The sequence below is a fragment of the Tigriopus californicus genome, chromosome 9 (genome assembly GCF_007210705.1).
Source record: "Tigriopus californicus strain San Diego chromosome 9, Tcal_SD_v2.1, whole genome shotgun sequence".
In the NCBI taxonomy this organism is placed as follows: domain Eukaryota; kingdom Metazoa; phylum Arthropoda; class Copepoda; order Harpacticoida; family Harpacticidae; genus Tigriopus; species Tigriopus californicus.
The window spans coordinates 14,366,775-14,390,618 of NC_081448.1; the positions used below are offsets into that span (position 1 = coordinate 14,366,775).

General features: G+C 43.7%; 1 protein-coding gene across 1 annotated transcript; it reads left to right on the plus strand.

Annotated features, from left to right (window-relative positions):
• Window positions 1-1,101: 1,101 nt before the first annotated feature.
• Window positions 1,102-19,493, plus strand: LOC131886557 (collagen alpha-1(I) chain-like; the record flags this gene model as incomplete). The annotated part of the gene is given in 7 exon segments (XM_059234926.1): window positions 1,102-1,182; window positions 3,711-3,915; window positions 9,345-9,998; window positions 14,461-15,162; window positions 15,231-15,974; window positions 16,041-16,230; window positions 16,341-19,493. Coding segments are annotated over 5 exon segments (4,488 nt in total). The 3' UTR covers window positions 18,640-19,493.
• Window positions 19,494-23,844: the final 4,351 nt, after the last annotated feature.

The following is a 23,844-nucleotide window of genomic DNA, read 5'->3' on the forward strand; positions in this document are numbered from 1 at the left end:
ACCGTCAATATCTATTTATGCTTGTGCATCTCTTGTTTTTTTGATATTGTGGTTGACTTATGCATCATTTGAATTGGTATTGTGAAAAGAACCACTGTAGTCGATCCACCGCCTACAGAAGGGATTGCAAAAAGCAGATTTTTATTGACTCACGGATTCCTCTGAACGGAGTGCATAGCCAATCCAGTTTTCGAATAGGATTGTTGTCCAGTGCTATTTTTGTCGCCCCCACCTTCTTGTTGGGGTTTTTGGGCTGACATAAACTGTTCATACAATATAGTACAAAGCCTGGATATGTCCTTCGATCCAATTCAGGTAGCCTACTGGACTCACAAGTTCGCACTCGGAAAACAAACACCGTGAGGGTAACGATTCGCTTTTTGGTAGCCAGATGATGGAGTGAAGAGTGACATATTTCCATCAGAGGCTAGAGTTTTTTTTTTGGTTCAATCAAAGCCATTCAAAAGGTTCATATCGAAGCCTCATATTATCCCAAAGTGGAACTGGCACTTCAGTTGGGAGAAGTTTGATGTGCATATGCAGAGCTGATATGTGCACTATATAGTACCGTGCGTAGTAGGATACTGGATTGCTGAGTCTGAGACCAACCAGACAAGCTTATCAACAATAGCTGGATCTCTGCCTCTCTGGTGACTCGCTACAACCGACTCAAGGGAGGCCAAAGGTGACAGCTGGCAAATTTTTGGCCTGCCATCGAGGACGATGTTGGATAATGTCGATTAGCACCCCATGCTCTCCAAAAACAGGGTGACTTTCTCAGGCCATTGAAGAATCACCCAATGTAAGCTTGTCGTCCGATGTTGATCTACCCGGTATTGGGGGTTTGTCGGGTGACAAAGGGGGGAAATTTAGTCAATCCTTAGCTGGCTCTTAGGAGTGGCAACAATATTGCTCAGAGGTTCACAGATTGAGAACGAGGGGATGATGATTTCCACGATGAAGAGAACGTATAGAGAGAGCACACTCCGCCATGGTAAAACAATTTAGAGACGTTGGTTGTTATCTTAAATCAAGTGCGGCGTCAAATGAGATGCATACCAATTGGGACTCATTAAGTTTTCTTGCCATTTCAGATTGGAACTTCATTATGAGGCGAACCAAACGACGTCATCATTCTGATGGGAGTAGGCCTTGCTCCACATCCTGGACTCATATTCAATGGTACGACAAGACTTTCATCCCATTATTTTTACTTTCTTTGATGTATTATTATTGCAGCAAGTTGATGGCTCTTTGGCCCGGGTTTTTAGGAAGTCGCTGAGTCTGTTTTTTGTTAGTTCTTCTCGCAACACGTCAGCAACGAAACGTCAAATTCTTTGCATTTTTATCGAGTCGAAATCGAGCTTGCCTTAGTGACAAATACTCCAGAGAGCTCCATGTTCTTGTAAATCCACTCATTCATCTTGGATGAAATTTGTGCGGTTTTCCATACTAAGTCATTTGGGTATTCAATTCTTTAAACTTAAAAATGCACACCCTGTGTCACTGCGTAATAAGCTGTCATTTCAGCTGATTTGGCGTCGAACTTAGCCGTGGGCCTGCCCCATCTGCCATCTTCTTGTCCCGCGCTCAAGCTCAAGTAGCAACATCCCGTGATCGTGTGTTTCCATTTGGAACAGGGGTAAATTTTGTTCCTTATATCAATACACGAAAGGCTAGACAAGTACAAAGGTGTATTGGCAAGACTTCAGGAGAAATCAGCTGGACCGACAAGGGTAAACGAGTCGTCGTCCCCCATCCTACGAGAGATCAAGCGAGCAGAGCTTTTTCAAATACTGATTTTTGAGCAGAAAAATTGTTTCATTTGGAATTGGGCCAGAAAGACATGAACATCGACTAGAGCGGAACAAGTATTAACTGCACCTGGAAGATATAACTGACGAACGCAGAGAGAACGGAAAAAAGATAGTACATGTAGACAGTATGAAGCATCCGTCAACGCCGATGCCCCATTTGTACTCCTATTGCTTGCGAACACACAGTATTGTACTACATAGTAGTTAGCCAAACTCGGGAAGTCGGAGCATTTGCTCGCTCACCTTATGCATGATGGATGATTATGTATTTAAAAGCGTTACCCATGTCTGATCAAAATAAGACCCAGAAGTACGTTGGGTTTTCGGTTGAATTGCTCCGTATAATATTGGCAGAAAGAGAGAGTCGGGAAAGCGATTCATAGCATATTTGAATTTCACTCCCATGGAAAAGGCACTTTGAGCAAAATGCAATGATTGTGCACAAAACCAGGTCAAAAAATTCTCCTTCTTCAAGGAAAAAGCCCGAGCTGCTCCTCGGATCGCTAAGTGGTCCAGGGAGAGGCAATCGCCAACCACGAAACTCCATTGGTTGAACACTACAATTCAGTGGTGTGTCTGTGTGTCGTCGTACGTACCCTGTTGTGTGGTAAACGTATACTTTTGAACGAGGCACCTTGCTACATACATACGTACGAACGAACGAGCAGATAGAAAGAGAGAAAGAAAGAGAGAGAGAGATAAGTTCAAGTCAAATGTTTATGAGGACGAGTTTTTGAGTTTCTCACTCACTCCTCCTTCTTCTTCCTCTTCTCCCCTCCGAATGTTCAAGTACACTGTATAGACTCACTGCATGCATGTATGGAATAGTAGGTAGTGTGTACGTACGTACACACACACACACTACACTACACTACACACACTAGTTCGTAGATCTGAAAGTCCTCGGAAGACGTCGTTGCGGCATGTAGTACAACGACGAATGAACGCCATGACAAAAGTTTCTCGGGTGCTCGAAAATTCCTGGCGGCCTGCTTTATGAACTCACACAAGTTTTGAATCCAACATGCATTCAAGGCTAAATGAGCAGAGATCGCACTGTATACTATGTCTTCTCTGCCTTGTGGAGCACCACCACCTCTACTACTGTACTGCTATTACTTCTACCACTACTACTAACGTAATGCTATTTCGACTACGCTAAGCCTCATTCAAACGATTTCTGGTTGTCTTTTCCTGAAACCAAACTGAACTATTCAATTTCATTCGAATTCCACATCCTTGTCCTCATTTTAGAGACGAGACTTGAGAGGATTTAGATTTATTCAATGAATACTTTTGTAAGATTTTCCATTTGGCGTGAGATAAATATTGCTTGAGTTCCAAATCTCGGCATGAGGAGATGAATCTGTGAAAACACATGTAAAAACACTTGTGTGTATGTGTTTTGTGTGGCCACCATTTTCGTGACTTGTTATTTGAACTCGTTCATGTTGCATGCATATATTGCTCTGTAGACGTCTTTGTTGAGGGTAATTGAATGTTGTGGGGCTATCGTCAAATTCCGAAGCTTTTACTCGAAGAGGAAAAAGCCGTGCGCCTTTGTTTGTCGATCACTGTTTTTCTCCCTCCCCAGGGGTGTCTAATGACAAGATGGCAACCCTGATCTTGGCCCCATTTTACGTGGCTTGTTTCCGGGGATTTTGGTGCAAAACTTTTCTGGAAACAAAATATTGAAGAGCCATGGGAGAAGAGCACTCCCCCAAATGAGTCAAATCGCAAATGGATTGGCTCGGATTAAGCGAGTAAGACACGTTGTAGTTAGTGAGGCTCCGATTTATTCTGGGGAATCCTGGGATCTCAATTTGACCCCTTACGTATACGTCTGAAGTATCTTGACAAGGAGCTGAAGCACTGAGTTAATTGGCTTTTCAGATTAAAAGCAAGCCGTTTGCTCCCATTCTCCAAATCTTCTCCTTCCTCCGAAACCTTCTCTCCGTCAGTTGCCTTTCTCTACATCTTTTCATTGGAACAAGCCCCGAATCTGAAGATTGGGAAGGAGACTCTCGGAACTTTTGAGAAGGAATTTTGGCGCGCTTTTTCTGCCTTGGTCCCATTGGAACAGTACATGGAACAGCTGGTGAGACAAATCCCGCCTGCTCTCCCTCTTTTTCCGTCCCTTTCTCTCCCATTTCCTTCTTCGCCGTCCGTCCGTCCGTCCGTCCGTCCGTCCGTCCGTCCGTCCGTCCGTCCGTCCGTCCTAAAGAGAGTTCCCATTCACGAATGACGTTCGTTCCACTGACGGAACTGTAGCTAAACCCGTCGCAGTTCTCCCATTCCTCGAACTTTTCCTTCTTCGTTCGTTCGTTCGCTTGCTTCTTTCTTTCTTTCTTTCTTGCTCTCTCTCTCTCGCTCTCTCTTTTTCTTTCTCTTTTTCTCTCCCCTCGTTCTGCTTCTGTATGGCTCCCTTTGTCAGCTAAAGTAGTGGATCAGGAAGGAAAATGGGCCCAAGTTTGTACCAAGTGTGGATCTTTCCTCTCTTTAGTCGTCAGGGTCCCTTTTCATGTTTGATTTGAGTGGGCATGACTGACATGTCATACTCCATCCAGGTTCTGAAAACGAATTTATTGTGTGCTTAGATCCTTTCAATATAAAATATGATGTTTTGTGCAGCCTTTCTCGTTCAGTACACTGACGAGTGCCAAATTTATTGCATGGAACACTGAAGAGCAAAGGAAGGAAGGACCGAACAAATGAGATCGATAAGATGCTGCTTATTCCCACTTGAAGGAATGGTCTGGCCCAGGAAGGAATTATACAAGTGTAAGTTTACACCCGGGTTCTGCACTTCGGGATTGTTAGTACGAGTATTTGGGAGTCGAGAAATCTTTGTAGAATCAATGATTGCTGAGAGAAGAATAGTTAGTCAGAGAAGGAGAGAGAGGAGGGAGAAAGAACGACACGAAGCAACGGAAAGAAAGAGAGAAGAGGAGTGTTCCATGGAACAAACCGTTCCATGCTTTATTCGTGGAAAGAATGAAGAGGAGGCTTTAGTGGAAAACTGGATCAGAGAGCCAATAGTGAGTGGCAGCAAGCGTCGCCAAAACGACCGTAGCATTTTCCAGCTTGTTCGTATGCTCAGGTTCACCCAGAAAGAAAGTACACATGGTTGCAATGTGTTAACCTTAGATCAACTAATGTGGTGGAAGTTTTTGGGAAAGAAGAAAAAAAAGGAAAGTTTGGGAAGGATATATCTTATGAGCTCAAAAAACTTATATGTCATTACGTCACGTAATATTTAAACCATTTGAGCCACGAGCATCCCGGTCAATGAAACCTTTACGACCAAGGCTTTCTTTTTGAATACATTTCTTTTTCATCAGCCATAATGCCATTAAGGGCGAATGAAATCTGGTCGGAAGTGCGCCAAGATGGCCAACCTGTTGGCTGAGAACAGAACTGAAGAGATGGGTCGGTTTGCTTTTGGTGCGAAGTGTGCAACTTTTATTGGATGATGGGCAGCTACAACAGTAGAACCAGTAGAAGTACCATAGAGGAGGAGCTAGTGAAGTCCATTACAGTGTGGATCCTTCTTCGTTGCTCTTATCCTTGGCTTCGAGGAAGAACCATATTTAGATTGCGTCTTGGAATGAGATCACAAAAGCAAATTGACAGTTCCTTCACGGGAAATGGAACTTTTCCTGATACCCATGGAAAACGGATACCCACCTTTAAATCCCAATATGTTGTGAGAGAGCTTAGACCGTCGGTGGACGTTTGCAGGGGGTCGAAGGAAGGAAAATTGACTCAGCCCCTGTTATTCAGTTTTCTAAAGATTGGGTAGAATGAAGTAAATGTATTAAGATGAATTGACCAAAGACCAATTCATGGATATATGCCAGCAACCCACCGCCGTCAAATGTGTTCGAACAAATTGTTTTGGGAGAAGGACCTAGCGATTTCGCTCGTTCCATCGTGTTCCATATCGTTGCTCATACATTTTTGTTCCATCGACTCTTTTGGGGCACTTTGCTTTTTCACGAGCTCAAGCTCGAGAAAGGCTGCATTCTTGGTCCTGGGATTCCTCTCCTTCTTTGGAGGCTGGGTTTGCTTTGTGTGTGCGCTCGTGTGTACGCACGTGTGTATGTGAGTCGGAGAAAGAGAGAAAAAAAAAGAAAGAGAGAGGGAGAAAGAGAGGCCCGAAAACTTTTTCATTTGTAGCCAACTGCTACCATAACTGTGCAAAGGGATGCGTTACATACTCTTCAGAGAGGACCTTTAGAGGTTGGAGTTCCTGATTTAATGTCCTTCATATCCTAGACTTGAACCCGATCCTTCTCAGTTCTCTCTCTCGTCCCCATCTGAGTCTTCCTGCTCCATGCAAGCTCATCCTACTGGTCCTCTCGGTCGTCGTCCTCGTCCTCCTCCTCTCAAATTATTCCCCGAACATTGTCTGCCCCCGAAAAAAACCAAGGGGAGGAAAAGGGAGGGGAGTGGTAGGTAGTTCCAGTTCTAGTTTCTACAAGGAGATCGACGGACCGAGGAGCAACAGCAGGTCCTTCTTGTTCAGGACTCAAGAGTCTCTTTCGTGCCTTCAGGGCAAAATAAAGATGGGTGCTGCCTGCTTACTTACTTAGCTTCTTCATGGATAGAAGACGAAGACGATTTTTGGGGGGAGGAAACAAACGGCAAGGACCTTGAAAATGGCCAAAGAATCTATTTGGGCGAAGACGAGAAGAAAAGGAGCAAGATTTGTCAATACTGGCTGGTTGTTCTTAGCCTACCCAGGCCTGAGTGGTTCACTACCTAGTTATAGGATTTTGTCCGGGAATCTATCTGAAAATGGGTCTACATTCTAAAGTTAGGTTGACCTGAGGAGTTCACGAGGAAAGAAAAGTGGAATCTGAGATGCAGGTGGCTCCAACTTGGAGTCTACCTTCTGCTGGATCTTGTCGATAAATCTGGTATTGAATATGCTGATGCCAATCCAACTTCCATCCTTATTGAACGTACAGGGTTGCTTGCGGGAAATTGGAACACAAAAGGTGTTGGTTAATCTTTGGTAATTCGGTTCCATCATTACCCGCTGATATGCTCGAGACAATCCCAAGCTATGCCCAATCAAAGAGGAACCTTATCCTACATTAGAAGTGAGTGAGGAATGAACCACCAAAGAACCAACGTGCGAACAAACCAACGGGCGAGAGGTGGGGGTAGTCACTCCCAAAGCTTCGTCACTGAGAGAAGAACTTGAAAGAAAGAACGATAGAGAGAAAGAGAGAGACCTTTTTTGCCTGGTCATAGGTAGTTTTGTAGTTCTTTTACAGTTCTGCATCTCCGACAAGACATTTTAGGTCTCGGTAAGGACACCAGGGGGTAGCTCTTAATACAGTTATGTGCTCCAGTTTAATCCGGGGATCAAGGAGTCATCCATTTTCGACGGATTCGATCTAGAATGTGTTGAAAGGCGTTTTACCCGCTTGATGGCATTTCTTGCCAATGAATCAGGTTTTGCGAGTGGTTGTACTTGTTGTTATTATAGTGGGAGAAGTTGCTGTTGTTGTTGTTGTTGTGATGGTCGTCTGGTGGTGTCATTATGTCCAGTGGTGTTTCCTCCTCCTCCTCCTTCTTCTTCTTCTCCTCGTCCTCGTCGCCGTCCTCCTCCCTTGGAATATCTTGGAAGCTGCCTTATTTTCAACACCGCTTGTGATGGAAGAACCAGCCATGAGACGCACCGATGAGGTTCGTTCGCGGTATATGTACGTACCTACGTCGAAAGATAGATGCATAGAGGAGTATCAGAGGCAGCAGTAGTGGGCAGATGAACTCGAAAGTCTCCCTTCCGAAGGACCGACAGGGTACTGTACTGTTTCTGTTCTCTTCTCGTGGATAGAGGGACCTACTATATCGATGAACGGGAAGAAGTAATCGTAGTGGTAGTGCTAGGAGTGTACATGCTACAGCATTGTAGGATGGATGGATGGATGGATGGGGTCCAGTGATAAACACAGGTAAAGCGATGATCAACCAAGGTGGATGAATAGGCTGATAGTGGTAGTGGTAGTGCCACCACCACCACCACGAGAAGTAGTAATACTGGTTGAAAAAAGACGAAGAAGAGAAGAGAAATAGAAGTGGAATAGTTTGACGGTTGTGGTGCCGCACGAGAATCGTCGTCGCCCTCGTTGGTTTTCTTGGGGCTGGATGAAATTGAAAGAGCGAGAGCGACAGACCCACCGACCATCGATCCGGCCAACCAACCAAGCAACCAACCAATCGACCGACCGGCCCACCGACTGACTGACTGACTGACTAACCAACCAACCAACCAACCACCCAACGACCACCACCATCCACCAACGAACGATTCACTCTGACGGACCAACGGTAGAGAAAGAAAGACAGAGAAGGAGAGTAAACGACGAGAAGAAGAAGAACAGGAACCTTTGGGTGACGATGAAATCTGATTTTGCTCTGGAACTCGAGAATGACTTGCTTGCTGCTGGGCGCCATGAGCGATCTAGTGCTACAAGGCATGAGTCCATTATGAATATATCACAAATTGATGGCGACAAACTAACCGCGCCTAAATCATATCCCCTTTCTAGTAACGGTCTTTGGTAGTGACCCCGTCACTTAACATCGAAATGCCTTGGAACTTTGGGACCGGAGAAACGATATATTGTTGGCTTGTTCTGTCTCCGGCTCTTCATGTTAATGATTGCAAAGATGTTCATAGACTTGGCTACCAAGAAAGTTTTTAGTGACGAAGAGGTATAAGAGTTTCTTAAACGGTGCCCAAAGTTCTTGTTTTTTTTGTCTCAGAGAGTCCTAGAGGTCTCTCTCTTGGACTGCATTCCAAGTTACTATCCTCATATTCTTTATTCAAGGAGCATACTTTTTTTCGAGGGCTATACATTGATGAAAAGCTGTACGAGACCAATGCTCACGCACAACGTGTATGTATTGCTGACAGTGGCTGGATCATGGATTCCCGTCAGTGTTTCCTAAGTGTCTGTCGTTTTCTGTTCCTTTCTATTCTGTCTTTGATTTTCTCTTCGTTCGCTCTCCCGGTTTTCTAGTATTCCGTGGAACTTGTCCACTCAATAGATGAGCACGCTAGAGAGCATTGATGATCTAGCCAACTCGCAACTTGAAGTCACTTTGTTTAGACGAATTTCACTCATTTGGATTTCTCCCTCTGGAACTCGACTTCTCCCAATGTTTTTGGAAACATTTTTGAGATTAGCATAAATGAGGTTGGCCAAGATGAGAAGGAAGACGAAGGCTTAAGCTTGATAAGCTTGAGACGATCCCCCTTTGTTCATCATGTTTCTGACGCATAAATTACTAATAGAGTAGTGTGCCACTCCACGCCAGGTCGTTATTATACAACTTTAGGAAGCGCAAAAAGCGCGTGATACTGTGGATGCAAGGGATGCCAAACGAGAGAAGGAACTTATCATATTTGATTGACGAAGTCTGAGCCTTGATTCATTCTCATCAATTACCACGGATTATCGTAACCACTGCTTTATAGTAACACGTTGAACCTTTTCTCATTTCCAGGTGAGAGCATTGGATTTCTTTGAGTCTTGTCTAGGTATTGACCAATAATACCTCCTTGACCACGGTAACCGCGACTTTAGCACGAAATTTCACCCTCAAATATGAAGAAAGAGGTGTCTAAAGTGGGCAACAACGGTGGGCCAGGCTCGAATCGTGGGTCAGGCAATGCCACACCCACGGGTAATTCTACTCCGCCTAGTGTGGGGTCCGCAGGGGGCCGATCGAGTACCCCGGGGCCGTTAAAGAATAATAATAACGCCAACAGTGAATCCTCGACCATGGATAATAATCCCCCGTCGAATCATAGTGTCACTTCGGGCCATGCCACGCCCACCCAGGTCAAGACTGAAGCGCCTGACACACCTTCGGGGACAGTGAACGGCGATTGTGCCACCCCGGTCTCAGGTCAGAATACGCCCCCTCAAGAGGGGGGGCTGAACTCGGTGGGCGGTCCTGATTCCATACAGCAGCCAAATAGTGTCTCCAGTAACATGGAGGACACCAAACCTCCGCACAATCTCAGTGGGGCGAACACGCCCACCCCACAGCAGCAACAACAACATCACCACCATAACCATAACAACAGCATACCTCCGAATAGTGGAACCGGGGAGAATACAGACTTCCTGGACTCTTTCGATTCCAAAGACGGAGGTAAGACACGCTTTTGTTATCCAGCCTCGACACTCCTCCTTAGACTGAAATGGACGTACTGTTTTCCTACGCTAGATTGTACACATGGTGTGGACTGAACATTTTGTCTGTCAAAATATCGATACATGATATCCCCTTTTAACCCTACGAAACCCTTTCCGAATTTTGCTTTGTGCTTGACTCGGTTAGACAGCCGCAGCCTAACGAGATCAATGAAAAACTTCTTCTCGAGACGAGGGAAAGCAAAACCCAAATCGAACCTTAGGCGAAGTTTTATTTTGTCATCTATTTCGAGGCCGAGTTTGTGCAAAACCTGGCCCAGCTCTGTCATATTGTCGCCGTTGGTTGGTTGGCTTACCGCCGTGGTTGCGAAGAATCAAAAGAAATAGTACCATTAGAAGAAGGTGGTCTTCGTCGTCGTTGATGTTGTTGCAGAATTCCACTCCGAACACATGACAGGATCTCTTCTCATTCTGCATTGTACGAGATCAACGACTATTCAGCAACTTGCAGGAGATAGTGTAGCTCTGTTTATAGTCTAGTAGCTATAGAGTATACTGTAGTGTATATCGGTGTGTGAGCAGTGTGGTAGTCTGTGCCGTACTGTGCATGTACAAAACAGTACAGAGCACTCAGAGCTCCTCGTCTGATATGGGGAGCAAGCAACATGTGAGACTAGAATGACTTTCCTCTTTTAAGCCAGCAATTTTCCGAACGACGAACCGACTTGTACGTAAAACTCCGAAGCAGTTTTCCTCACTTGATTTTTTGTTTTTCCTTCCTTACTCTCTTCCTTCCAAAATCGAAAATGTTTGATGTATTCGGGCGACTACTTTGCTTTTTCCAACTTATGTTCCAACAAGTGTGCCAATATTTGTAAATTAGCTGGCCTCGGCAAAGTGGGACCTGTTTATTTGAGATTCTGACGGACATTTTGCTGGTTTTGTGAAACGAGGAAATCGATTTTAAATGCTAAGTCCGAGCCAGTGGTATTAATCTCATCACTCTTAGTAGGTACACAACAAATGGAGGTAATGCTGACTGATTTTCTGTACCTTTGTGCTCAAGAAATCAATAATTGCTTGAATATTTCATGAAGTCGGCCTTTTTTAAACAAACCGTCTTGTTTGGATCGAAGTAAGTCCCACGTTAAGTCTCAATATAAAGTTCGATGTTGTTTCAATGAATGCCACCAAGTTCATAATGCGATCGTTGTTCTTCAGCGGTCGTGCTGAATGATTTCCTTCCCATTGTTATCGTGAATTTCTACACATGTGTTTGCGGGTGTAATTGTCTCGACTTCATTTGTACAAGGTCGAAATTGAAATCACTCAGAATATCCCTACCGATGATGAACCAACTCGATGTAGTATACAAATACAAGATGTTTATCAATGCAGATGGAAAAGATACTTCGTTTGTTGCTTCCGTGAAAAAAGTAACTTGAACGAAGCGGATTCCATCGAGATTTAACTTTGATTTGAAGCGTTTTGAAGAAATTTATTCATTCACGTAAATTGCCCATTGGGTCTACTTGCTAGACCTCCGAATGGTTTGATTCCTTTGGAACTGAAAGTGAACGAGTTATTTCAACAATATAAATATACAAAGAGGTATAAGCACTTGCACACTTGATCACTTGACAGAAAAACACAAACTTGACGATTACAGGTCACGTCATGTTACGGCCAAAAATAAAACAAGAGCCAATTTTCCACGTGTCCTCGAGAACAGACTTGGAGGATTTCCCTTAGTTCCCCATTTGTAATATTTAACCAACATTGATGGGTTGAGTGAGTTATGCCTGTCATCGTTGTGAAGAATCATTTAACTTAAATGTAACGCGTGAGTGACTCCCTTCCTTATTTCATTTGATCTAAACCCAGAGTTTTACTTGAAACTTGTTTTCCTTACAAAATAGTAGAAGGCAGACACAATGAACAAAGCAGGCATGTTTGTTTGTTACTTCGATTTTTTCTCCTCTGATCTTGCCAACAAAACTAATTCATTGGAGCATGATGATATCTTACGTCATTAGAGGGAAACTCCCTTGGTTATTCACATGTGTCGATGTTTCAAGGATTGAACTTTTGAATTGTTGTTAACATCAGCTGGTCTCTCCAGAATAACTCATAGTGGTTATGAATGTTGCCGATCTTTTTATTATCTTTATTTTAACATATCTCTAACGTAGGGGCTTAACCAAAACGGTGACAAAACAATTCGACTCAATGCAAAAAAATAAGCGCAGCATGTTTGCTTAAGAGCAATTCGTATACATGCATACATATGTAAACAAAAGCTGATTTAGTTTTGCAATAGATTTAGAATTGCTTTTATTTGAGAAAAATGTCCACTTTTTTAAGACGAGTTATGTTCTTTCCATTCGAAAAGTGAGAACACTTTTCGTTTCATCAAGATCGAACTATGAATTGTATTTTGATACATTCTTACCATCATTTTGAATAATAGCTCGACATTTGTTTCACAAATATGACATTTTGGAGCAAATATGTTGTGAATTTGACTTTTTGAACTAAGTCAAGTAGATCACTGATTAGGGTTGCCCGTTGTGTCAAATTGTCCTGGAAATAATAATCAAACAAAATTCGCCGTTGGTTATTCGCACGACATTTCCGAGATTGGCCCAAAATGTCCTCCCATGAAATCTGGTTGTTTAATGGATGACAGGGTGTCCATAATCCAAATTGCCAAGGTAGTCTGTTAAAGTTAGCGAGAAAACATGAATAGGGGAATTGATGAGGGAGTAAAGTCTCGCTCCCGCTACAAAGTTGAGAATCTTGGACTCAACGATTCTTACAAATTAGTGGCCATTGTTTACAATGATCGAGACATCGTTTCCGAACAACTACATTAATTTATAATCCATGCTTGGCTGTTGGAATACATCTCGACGTCGAGTTAGTGTTATCCATGCGTTCCTAAATACCTCTGAGCTCGGCTGAGCGATGCGAATACACGTAGTTTCTGCTTGGTCGATTGCGATGACGAAAGCTCCTGGAAAATAAACCAACCAACTAATTATCTCCTTCTCTATATCGATGAATATGAACAGGTTTTTAGCAGGATTATCATATTGCTCCCACTTGCGAAATCGGCAATAACTTAGCTGAAATATGTTAGTGGATGATATATCAAGTGTGTACAAAACGCGCAGAGTATAGTTTTGAGTCTTTTGCCGATTAGTTCGTTGCTACACTTTTTACTAGGGCTGGGGCGAGTCCGGCAGAAGTCGAAGGACTCGCACTTTTTTGACGGGCTCGAGTCCGGCAGACGACTCGAGTGTTTTATTAGAGTCAGGTTAAACAAAAAGACTCGTCTTTCGAAATTCTAAGGAAAAATAAATATGTTTTTTGACGAGTCTGGACTCGAGTCCTTTCTTAAAGACTCGAGCCCGGCCGTTTTCTCCAAAATCGGGTAAAAGACTCGAGTGCACTCAAGTCCGGACTCGCCCCAGCACTACTTTTTACTATTCTGAAATTATATCCTTCTATTTTTCTCATGTACTGTAAGACTGGAGAGTGCGTCTCCTCTTAAAATCCATAAAGATGACTGTAATGAAAAGCTGACAAAGAATCGTTATGGGGCTTTTATTTATTGCTATCAAGGTGGCTTTCTCTCTTTCTTGTGCCTTGCTTGTTGTGTTCCTTGCTTGAGCTAAATAGTGCCTTTGTGTGCGTTATTTCTGGAGTACAGAAATTTCATAAAGGCAAGGGGGAGAAATGCTTGGCTGCCACATATTGCTTTAAGGTCTTTTCTTCGTTTTCTTCCTTTCTCCTCTCAGGACTGGAGATTGGTAATAACGCAAGGAGCACTTTTCCCAATAGGGTTGCTTGCTGGCTCCAGGCATGGGTGGAAGCCATGTGGAAAGTCACTGAAGAGTTATTATTGGAATAGTTAGATGATATTACCTCGAGTTCTACTTTTCCTTGATCTTTAAGCGGCATTTTCACTGAAGCAAGAGGAGGACGAGATATCCCAATTGGTTGCTTCCTGGCACATGATTTGGAACAAAGTGAAGGGACCAAGAGGGCTGAGGCGGCCGAGGGGCAGTTCCATGGCAAAGAGGTTTCAAGGTTTCTCTGAAAATTTAATGAATTAACTCCCCTAGACATTTGTGGTTGGATGTTTCATGTTACTAGTCCAATCGTTGGTCCAGAATTTTTCCGTTACTTTACTTGAACAACTTCGAGATGTACAGAGCTTACCCTACATACATCTGAGGCTCGAAATGTTCCAGCCTTTGTTCATCCATTGGTCACGCAATATGAGCGATTGTTCTTTGGACGCAATAGCTCTCCTAGAAACATGTTTGTTTTTCACTAAATATGGGTGACTCAAAATGAAGCTGTGCTAAAGAATAAAGAAGGCTCTTAGCTCACACATATAAATGTTTTCTTTGTAAGTGTGCTTACGTTGGTGTTTCTTTATCTTTTTGCAGTTAAGAGCGAATCCTGTGATCACGATGGCCTGCCAAATCTTCCTGATTTCAAACCCGAGGACATCAAGAATTTTGATAGTGACTTCCCGGATGGATCATTCGGAATGGGACCCAACACAAGTATGGGTATGCCGATGTCCAGTATGGCTGGACCCATGAGCGGCGGAAATATCCCCATGAGCTCAAGTGCACCGCAGGCTCAACCTTTACCCAGCAATGTCCTGGGAAAAAGTGGGGATCGCACTATGGACCAACAATACATGCAGCAATCGAGCCAAATCTATGTGTTTTCAACGAATTGGGCAAATCGGGGGGCTGAAGCCGTTATGCAGGAGCAATACCCCTCAATTATATCTTGGCACGAGTCCCAACCGGATACCAAGAAACACTTAGAAACCATGGCCAGGCAATTCCCAAATATGGCCAAGACAATCATGAACCAAAGCATTCGAATGAGCCAAATGAATAAGATGATGAAGGGCCCCAAAGGTCAGCCACTCCCTGGACCCGGAATGAGGCCCATGGTGATGAGAGGCAATGCTCCGATAGGATCAGGTCCTATGGGCCCGGGTGGTCCAATGGGACATATGGGTCATGGTCCTGGCGGCCCACCTTATGGCGATGACCTCGCCGGACACGACCCGTCAATGAGTGGACCTATGCCTGTTTCCATGTCTGATGACAAATTGTCAGATATGAAAGGTACGTGGAATTTTTGGACCTAATGTATTTTTTGCTTAGATTGCAATTCATCATTTTCTCTTTCATAGGTGGCAAGCTATCAAACGAAAACCTCAACCCCGAACAGAAGAGGTTACGAGCTCAAAAACTTGGATTCCTCGATCAGCTCAACAAGCAACTTTTCCCCGATGAAGGATCTAACGGTCCAATGGGGCCTGGTGGTCCAATGGGGCCAGGCATGCAAATGGGTCCTAATGGTCCAATGGGACCGAATGGTCCAATGGGCCCGAATGGTCCAATGGGTCCTAACGGTCCCATGGGCCCTGGTGGACCAATGGGTCATATGGGGCCCAATGGCCCTATGGGACCTGGAGGGCCAATGGGTGGGCCTATGGGAGGACCTGGAATGATGGGGCCTATGGGACCAGGGGGACCTCAAGCTCAAATGGAGTGGCAGAAGATGCAACAACAATTTCTTCAAGAGAAATGCAAGAAAGGCGGAATGATGCCAATGATGATGGGCCCAGGGGGACCAGTCATGGGACCGCGTGGCATGATGGGTGGAGGTCCCGGAGGACGCATGCCGGGACCCCCTCCTCCGTACCCTCAGTCTGGACCTCGGGGACCTCCTCCAGGTGCCATGGCCAGCCCAAATCCCGGATCTCCAGCAACGTCATTACCCATGTCGTCTCCCGCGGGGATGATGAATTCTCCAAGGCCAATGGGTAGTAATCCTGGAACGCCAGTATCTGGTGCTCCAATGACTTCCCCTGTGACATGTTCAAAGAATTCTCCCGGCTCTCAGTCCAATAATACCATGCCAAATGCTCAAGGTGAGATCATGCGATGTTGGAAAAGCCCCTCGAATGTTTCATATGACGAAGAATGTTGCATTACAGATGGGATGTACGGTAGATCAATGCAATCCTATGCTAAGCAAGGTCCACCGTCTTCCAACAAAGAAGCCAACCTCATGCCAGTTCCTTCACCGCAACAGATTCAATTTCTTAATCCGTTAGAAGGACAGGAGCTCACTATTCAGAAACAGCCAAATACCAGCCTTCGAGACAACGATATCATGTCCCCTTCGTAAGTATATCACGTTTTAAGATATGTTCAGAACTTTGGTTTTTCTTGTTGCAGAAGTGCAGGAATGCCCTTTTACTATGTACTTATGCCAATTGGATTTTTATTTTCAGTGTTCCTGGTCCACATACTCCTCAGCCTGATGGTATTAACAAAGGTCATGGAGGACCAGGTACTCCTCTTGGAGGTCCACCTACGCCATCTTCAATCGTCAATGAAATGCCTCCCAAATACAATGGGCCTCATACCCCCCATACTCCAAACAGTGTCAGTGATAGTGGTAATATGAACTTTCATGTACCGAGTCCACAAGGAGGACCAGACATTTCAGGTGGTCAACGCATGGGCCCAGGCACCCCAATAACTCCTGGTCCTGTCAGTGATAAAAATCAGCGATTCCCAGTGCCCAGTCCTGGTGGTCCTAGAACCCCTGGGATGGACAACAACAGTTCAAGATTTCCAGTGCCAAGTCCTCAGATGGGTCCAGGAAATAATCGGTTCCCTGGCCAAGGTGGAATCTCTCCCAACCCAATGCATAGTGGTCCAAACAGTATTCAAGACAACATGCCTCTCAATCCCTCCACACCTACCTCATCTGTTGGGATGGGCATGAGTAAGAGCTTTGATCCAATTTCATCCATGGCTCAAATGAGTCAGCAGCTCACCAGCAGCAACACGTCAACACCTTGCAGCACGCCAGGGGGGATGGATGGCATGAACACAATGAACACCATGTGCAGTATGGACAATGGAATGATGATGAGTACCATGTCCCGAAATGGAAATCCTATGCTAGGTCCAGATGGAATTCCAGTGTCACAGGGAATGGGTGGATCGCCAGGCCCGATGGGTCCAATGGGTCCAGGAGGGCCGATGGGACATATGGGACCAAATGGACCAATGATGGGGCCAAATGGACCCATGATGGGCCCAGGTGGTCCAATGGGCCCTAATGGTCCTATGGGCCCAAATGGTCCTATGGGTCATAATGGGCCTATGGTTCACAACGGTCCCATGGGTCACAATGGTCCCATGGGTCACAACGGTCCTATGGGGCCAAACGGTCCTATGGGTCACAATGGTCCTATGGGGCCAAATGGTCCCATGGGTCCTAACGGTCCTATGATGAGCCCAGGGATGCGCTGCTCTATGATGAGAGGTCCTCGACCTGGAATGGATCAAATGGGACCTAACGGCCCAATGATGAGCCATGGAGGGCCAATGATGGGACCTGGTGGGCCAATGGGGCCTAACGGCCCTATGATGGGACCAAATGGACCAATGATGGGACCAAATGGACCAATGATGGGCCCTGGCGGGCCAATGGGCCATGGGGGTCCAATGGGACCAGGAGGTCCAGGTGATAATCGAATGATGACTCCACATAGTGAAGGAGGAAATTCAGGACCCGGTGCAACATTTGCCACAGTGAAAGCTAGTGCTCCCAATACCATTCAATACCTACCTTCAAGGCCACAATTCAGTGACTCAAGGCCAAGGGGACCTCCAAGTCTGGACTTTCTTCAAAGGTTCTCCAGTCCCAACAGCAATGAGTGCATGGACAACAACATGATGGGCCGATCAAATGGAAGCATGATGGGTCCAGATGGTATTCCAATCTCTCAAGGCATGGGAACCCCTCCAAGCAGTATGGGTGGTCATATGGGGCCAATGGGACCTATGGGACCAAACGGTCCAATGATGAGCCATGCAGGACATATGGGACCTAGTGGGCCTATGGGACCGAACGGACCTATGGGTCATAATGGACCTATGGGGCCTGGAGGACCTATGGGACCAAATGGGCCAATGGGACCAGGAGGGCCTATGGGACCCAACGGACCTATGATGGGTCCAAACGGTCCTATGCGAGGTATGTCACCAATGATGGGACCTGGCGGGCCTATGCGTCCCGGAATGGACATGAACTCAATGGGAATGGGAATCCCTGGACCAAAGGGTTCACCAATGGGCATGGGCCACAACGGCCCTGGAAGTGATTCGCCATCACCAATGGGGGGCATGTGTGTGCCTGGTCCCAAGGGGTCGCCCATGGGAATGGGTCCAAGTGGACCTGATCCAACTCAACCTCTTCCGCCCTCCGGTGGAAATGGCCCCGGTAGCAACAATGGCAATAGCGGCAACTTCAAACACTCTCCAATTATGGGCGGTCCCACCACAAGCGATCCCAATTATGCTCAACAGTTTCACAATTTTCAGCAGCAGCTCTACGCCACCAACACTCGTGGTAGCCAGATGGGGCCCAATGGACAAATGTCGAACAATGGACCTCCTCCAGGGAGCCAGAACTTCTTCCCTGGCGGTGGTGGCCCACCAGTGAGTAGTGGTCCCAACATGATGGGTCCAGGCAACTCTGCACCCATCGGAGCTGGGATGCCAGGCAAAGGTTAAATCAACAATTGTTGAAGCCGATAGACCTCTCTCATGCAACTTGGCTGTGATTCATGACTGGTCTTGCTTTCTTTCAAGACCCTCCCTACCTATCTATCTACAAACCAACCACCACACAACCCCAACTACCACTACAAGAACTATTATTATCGATTTTACCACCACCACCAACATCATCACCACCACCATCATCATGCTGCTGACCCTCGCTCCATGTTTTAAGGCACGTCCAAACATTTCGTCGCAAGGCTGGTGTGTGATACAACTGATGATGACAAAAGACATCACTGATCTTTCCTCTCATCCAAGTGAACCCTCGTCATCAACAAACACTACTCTAACATCCAATACCATACCCTGTTCCAATAAGTATTATGCATATTCATAGTTAGTCACACGCGATAATTAGAACAACCACAACAACAGAAACAGCAGAAGTGAAAGTGTTGTGAGCATTCTTGTCCGAAACAATCCTCGGTTTCGGACTTTGCAAGGGGATCATTCCACTCCAGTACCAAAAGTGATCACGACGCAGATTAGAGTTTCCAACTTTACAGGATTGAGTGAGAATCAAGTCATTCTCTTTATTCCTAGTGTTCCAAACTCAAAGAGAATCGGAAGAAATGTCCTCCATTCAAGAAGAGGGCACCACCTTGGTGTCTGACCCAAATCAAGCTGGAGAGCTCAAGAAAGCAACCCTTATTTTCATTGATTGGTCCAATGTCCAATCAAGTTCTGAAATGCCATGATTAGATTTATATAATCTCTCTACACTATTGCCGAGCAAAGTTCAAACATTAACAGTACATGGAGATGATACTTTGACAAATATCAAATAAAACATGCCAAAAACATGTTTATGGTTGCTTTGCTCCGTTTGAACAACCATTTGTGTCGTCGTTGTTCTTAGCTTAAGAGTACAATGGATTTCCAATTTCTCTAATAGAAAAACACGATGACGGTGATTTTGTTTGATCACTGTATGGAACTGATTTACATACAAGAGGTATCCTTTGACGTTCAAGGTATGTTTTTCTTTCTTTGTTTACATGTTTTATGTCCTTGAAATATTAATGTTCATTAGCAACTTATAACCATCGGTAAAAAGCAATTTTGATGCTACTTGTAGGCTTAGCAATGTCAATTGTGTAACATGGATTCAAACGGCGGATGATTTCTCGGACCAATTTACGATTCAAAATGAGCCACACCGCCAAGACTGCCATCAATAAACAAAAAAAAAAAACTGGCGAAAAACATGTTGATAGTATGATAAAGCTGATTTTTGACTTCGTTTTGCCTGTCGAAATCAAATGCCATTAGATATGCTGATTTCACTAACAAACAGACTTTGATACAGAATAATCATAGCATGGTTTGTTTTTTTCACTCAATTTTCTTACAAAAGCGTTATAGCCGGATCCACGGGTGGCAAATTCTGGCCTTGCCAGAACAGATTGCAATGACAAGACGGAGTAGTCTCGTTATTGTGTGATTACTGTATGATATGCCTTTGGCTCTATTTGAGACTCTAGACTCTGGTCGGGAGGTCTACGGTGAGGCATACAAAAACCTCTCCAATAGACTTGGAGAGTAGTGAAGAATGGAATAAATGATTTAAGTTGATTAGAGATATCTCTCGTGTTTCTCGTATTTCAATATTGATAATCAGGTCTGTCCTCAACCTCACCAACCTCGTCTGCAAAGATTTCCAGCACCGAAATAAAGTGTTGTGGCACGGCTTGCTTTGTGGAGCACTTGCCCTATAGAGTCAAATTTTGATTTAACGCTATTGTCCGTCAGCTAAGATCATATAGTTAAATCCAGACTTGTTCTGAAGTAAATACAGTATATGGTATTCAATAAAAATATGGTTACATCGAGATTCGTTACATCAAAGTTCGACTGTATTTACTTTTTTCAAACCATGAAAAGAAAAATGGAAAAAATATTTGTCAATATGGGAAGTAAAAGTGAAAACAAAGATTAAAACCCAAAAACTCGTAAATCCTCGAATCGTCAAATCCCCGTTTCCTTGTTCCCTCGTACATTCGTCATGCATTTCTCGTCATATTTGCAAAACGTTAAAAATAAAGCATAGAAAATTCATGAAAATATTTGTTTGCAGTTTTAAGCCATCATTTTTCCTCCAAAAGTTACGGTAACGGTAACAGAAGTTTTTCTCGCTTACGGTTCAAGCCCTCTTGATAACTGATGAAAAATGGCACGCTATGATTATGATCGTCGTGCAAATTGAATATGTTTACAATTTTTCAAATCAAATGTAGTTGTTGAACCAGGAGCATCCTTTAGACAGACTTGGACAATTTTTTTAATAAAGATACCTGATTAACCCCACATTCAAGGGCTAGTCAGATCCGCCAACTGTAATTCGTTTGTGGATCAAATATTATATGAATGTAAAATCAAGTAAGATTAATACCTTTTTCCCGTCTTTAGCTGTTAGGGATCCCATTCCCAGTAGCGTTAAGGAAGTCTTCAAAAAATGAAAGTTGGATCTGATTTAATGCAGAATTAAGACCTTCATTGAGGGTGACCAATTAAATAAGAGTAGAACGGTCCACGAGGTCAGGTTGAATCCGAAGGCTTATTTCTCTTAAGCAAACTCAGAGAACGATCAAACACCCTGTAGGGCCGTTAGAGGTCGATTGTGAAGCAATGGCAATCTAAAAGTTATGACTTACATGCTTGGAGATCAGCTGTTATGTGTGATTAAACTCCACAGAGTTTAGAAGCAACAGCCCATTGCCCTAATGGTAAGTCTCAGACCAAGATGCTTTTAACACCATGAGTGAGTTCGAGCTCTCCTCGTCCCGATGGTACTTCTCGTACTTGATGCGTTGTATCCTGGATCAACGCAAGCTTCAATCTACTCTGAAGTTGGAATAGGTTGGTTCACTTTTTTATAAAAAGGGGAGATAAGTCGCTCCCCAATAACTGTAGGCCGATTTCTCCCAGTTGGAACATGGCGAAGGTGTTTGAGAAGATAATGAAGTTCAATCTTGTTGAGTTTCTTGAAGTCCATGAAGTCCTTCCTCCTAGATAGCATTGGTTCCGAGCTCATTTCAACATGGTTGTCCAACTGATTGAGAATATAGAGCAGATTATTACGGAACCAGAGAGACACGATTCAGCTGATGTTGTCTATCTTGATTTTGCAAGGCCTTTGAAAAAGTAGGTAGATCATGGCCTTTTATGAATAGGCTTCATGACATTGGGATCCAAGGCTAGGTACTCGATTGGATTGGATTCGATCGAATCCAGGCTAGTTCGAACAATGAAGTCCACTTCTCTTCTTTCTCGGGCTCGTTCATTGTTTAATTTGCTTCCCTCTAATATTTGCGGGGAATACGTTGGCCTTGTTGGTCCGGTTGCATCTCACAAGTCAAATTTGAACAATTTGTTGAGTAGCATTCCAGATCACTCTACATACAAGGACTAGCTTGATCTTCTGACCAAAATTTGTTGGTAGACCGTATATCACATAAAAATTAACAGGTAGATAAATTGTTGAAATGTAACCTCTCACTTTAAAGGTACTGTGGAGTCCATCACCTGTAGATGTAAGAAAAGCCCGAGAAAAAACAAGATAAAAGTAACCATACAATTATCTAAAACCGACAATTTGGAGGGATTTTCACCATGAAAAATCTGGGAGAATTGCATAAAATGACATCTTTTTACACCTTGTTCTACAATAAAAAACCTGAAGGATGAAAACGTTGAAACGTATTTAGGTATTCTCATATTTATAACTTCTGGATTTCTAGAGAGTTCCTTTACATCGATCATTTTCTTCCAAAATTCATGTGTTGAATGGTGTTAACAAGTAAATGCAAGCGAAATAAATCATCATTAACTTAATTTTTGTTTTAAGGATTTCTCTTCACCGTGTATTCTTGTCTTACGACCCTGGATAAACTCGAGACATTAAAATTGAAACAAGGTATATTTTACACAACTTCCAATAACACCCACTGTTCAAAACAGCATACTCTCGATGAGTCTTTTTTTTGTCTCGCTATCATACCAAAAAAACCGTTACTGTAATGTAACCCTAGAAGGCCATTAAGAGTTTATATTGGGGCAGACGAGCAACCACAAACCGAGCCCATTGTTAGATTCTGATATCGTCGGAGGAACCTCTTTCTACTAACTTTGCCCCGAGTCGTTTGTGTACTAATGTTTTAGATTCTCACGCAATGATGATACTAATTTTACAGACCATTCATTTTAAATCGTTTGCCCTATTGTGATATTAGGATGATTCAAAATATGAATCTGAAGTTAGCAATATTAGTAGAGTCTACTTTGAAATTCAATTTTTTGTTAGCCTAAAGGCAAGATGATATTTCTAAACATGGTGTTCAAAAATCCCTATCTAGTTTCCAGGGAATTCCCAAGCACATCTTGGCAACTTTCTAACTCAGAAAATCATGAGGAACAAATTTGATTTCATTGCTTTATGGTATTCTAGCCCAAATAAAAACACACATGACTAAAATCATTATAATAACTAAAATTTTCAAAAACCTATTGAAAGAAAATTGGGCGCACATTGAGTTAGCACTTGATTTTTGGTTTGGTTTTTCACAGGCATTTTTCTAAACGCTACCAGGAATGTTTTCCCCAACCATATCAAAATAAAAGGTGGTGATTCGTCTATTTATTACCTTTCAATATTTAAGTGATATTTGGTCTACCAACGAATTTGAGTTGGCAGACCGAGTTAGTCCTTGAATGTAGGGTTGATCTGGAATGTTATCTAAAAACTTGTCCAAGTCTGACTTGAAAGATGCTACCGGATCAACAAGGCCAACGTATTCCTTACGGATATTAGAGGGAAGCAAATTAAACAATGAACGAGCCCGAGAAAGAAGAGATGTGGACTTCATTGTTCGAACTAGCCTGGATTCTCGAAGACTTGAAGGTGCTCTCAAAACGCACATTAAGCCTCTACGGTCACTAGCATTGACCCTAAATCCTGGGTTGGGACAAAGCTCATGAATACTTTTGAATTATAAATTATAATATCATCTATTACATAGCTACTTAGTTACATGGGATTTAATGGTCCAAATTTCATGNAATGATTCAATCTTCATGTGATGTTACTTCAGATATTTTTTCTTGGACATTTTTTTGGAAATGTTTATTCAATTTGCGTTTCCTTTCTTGGGTTTG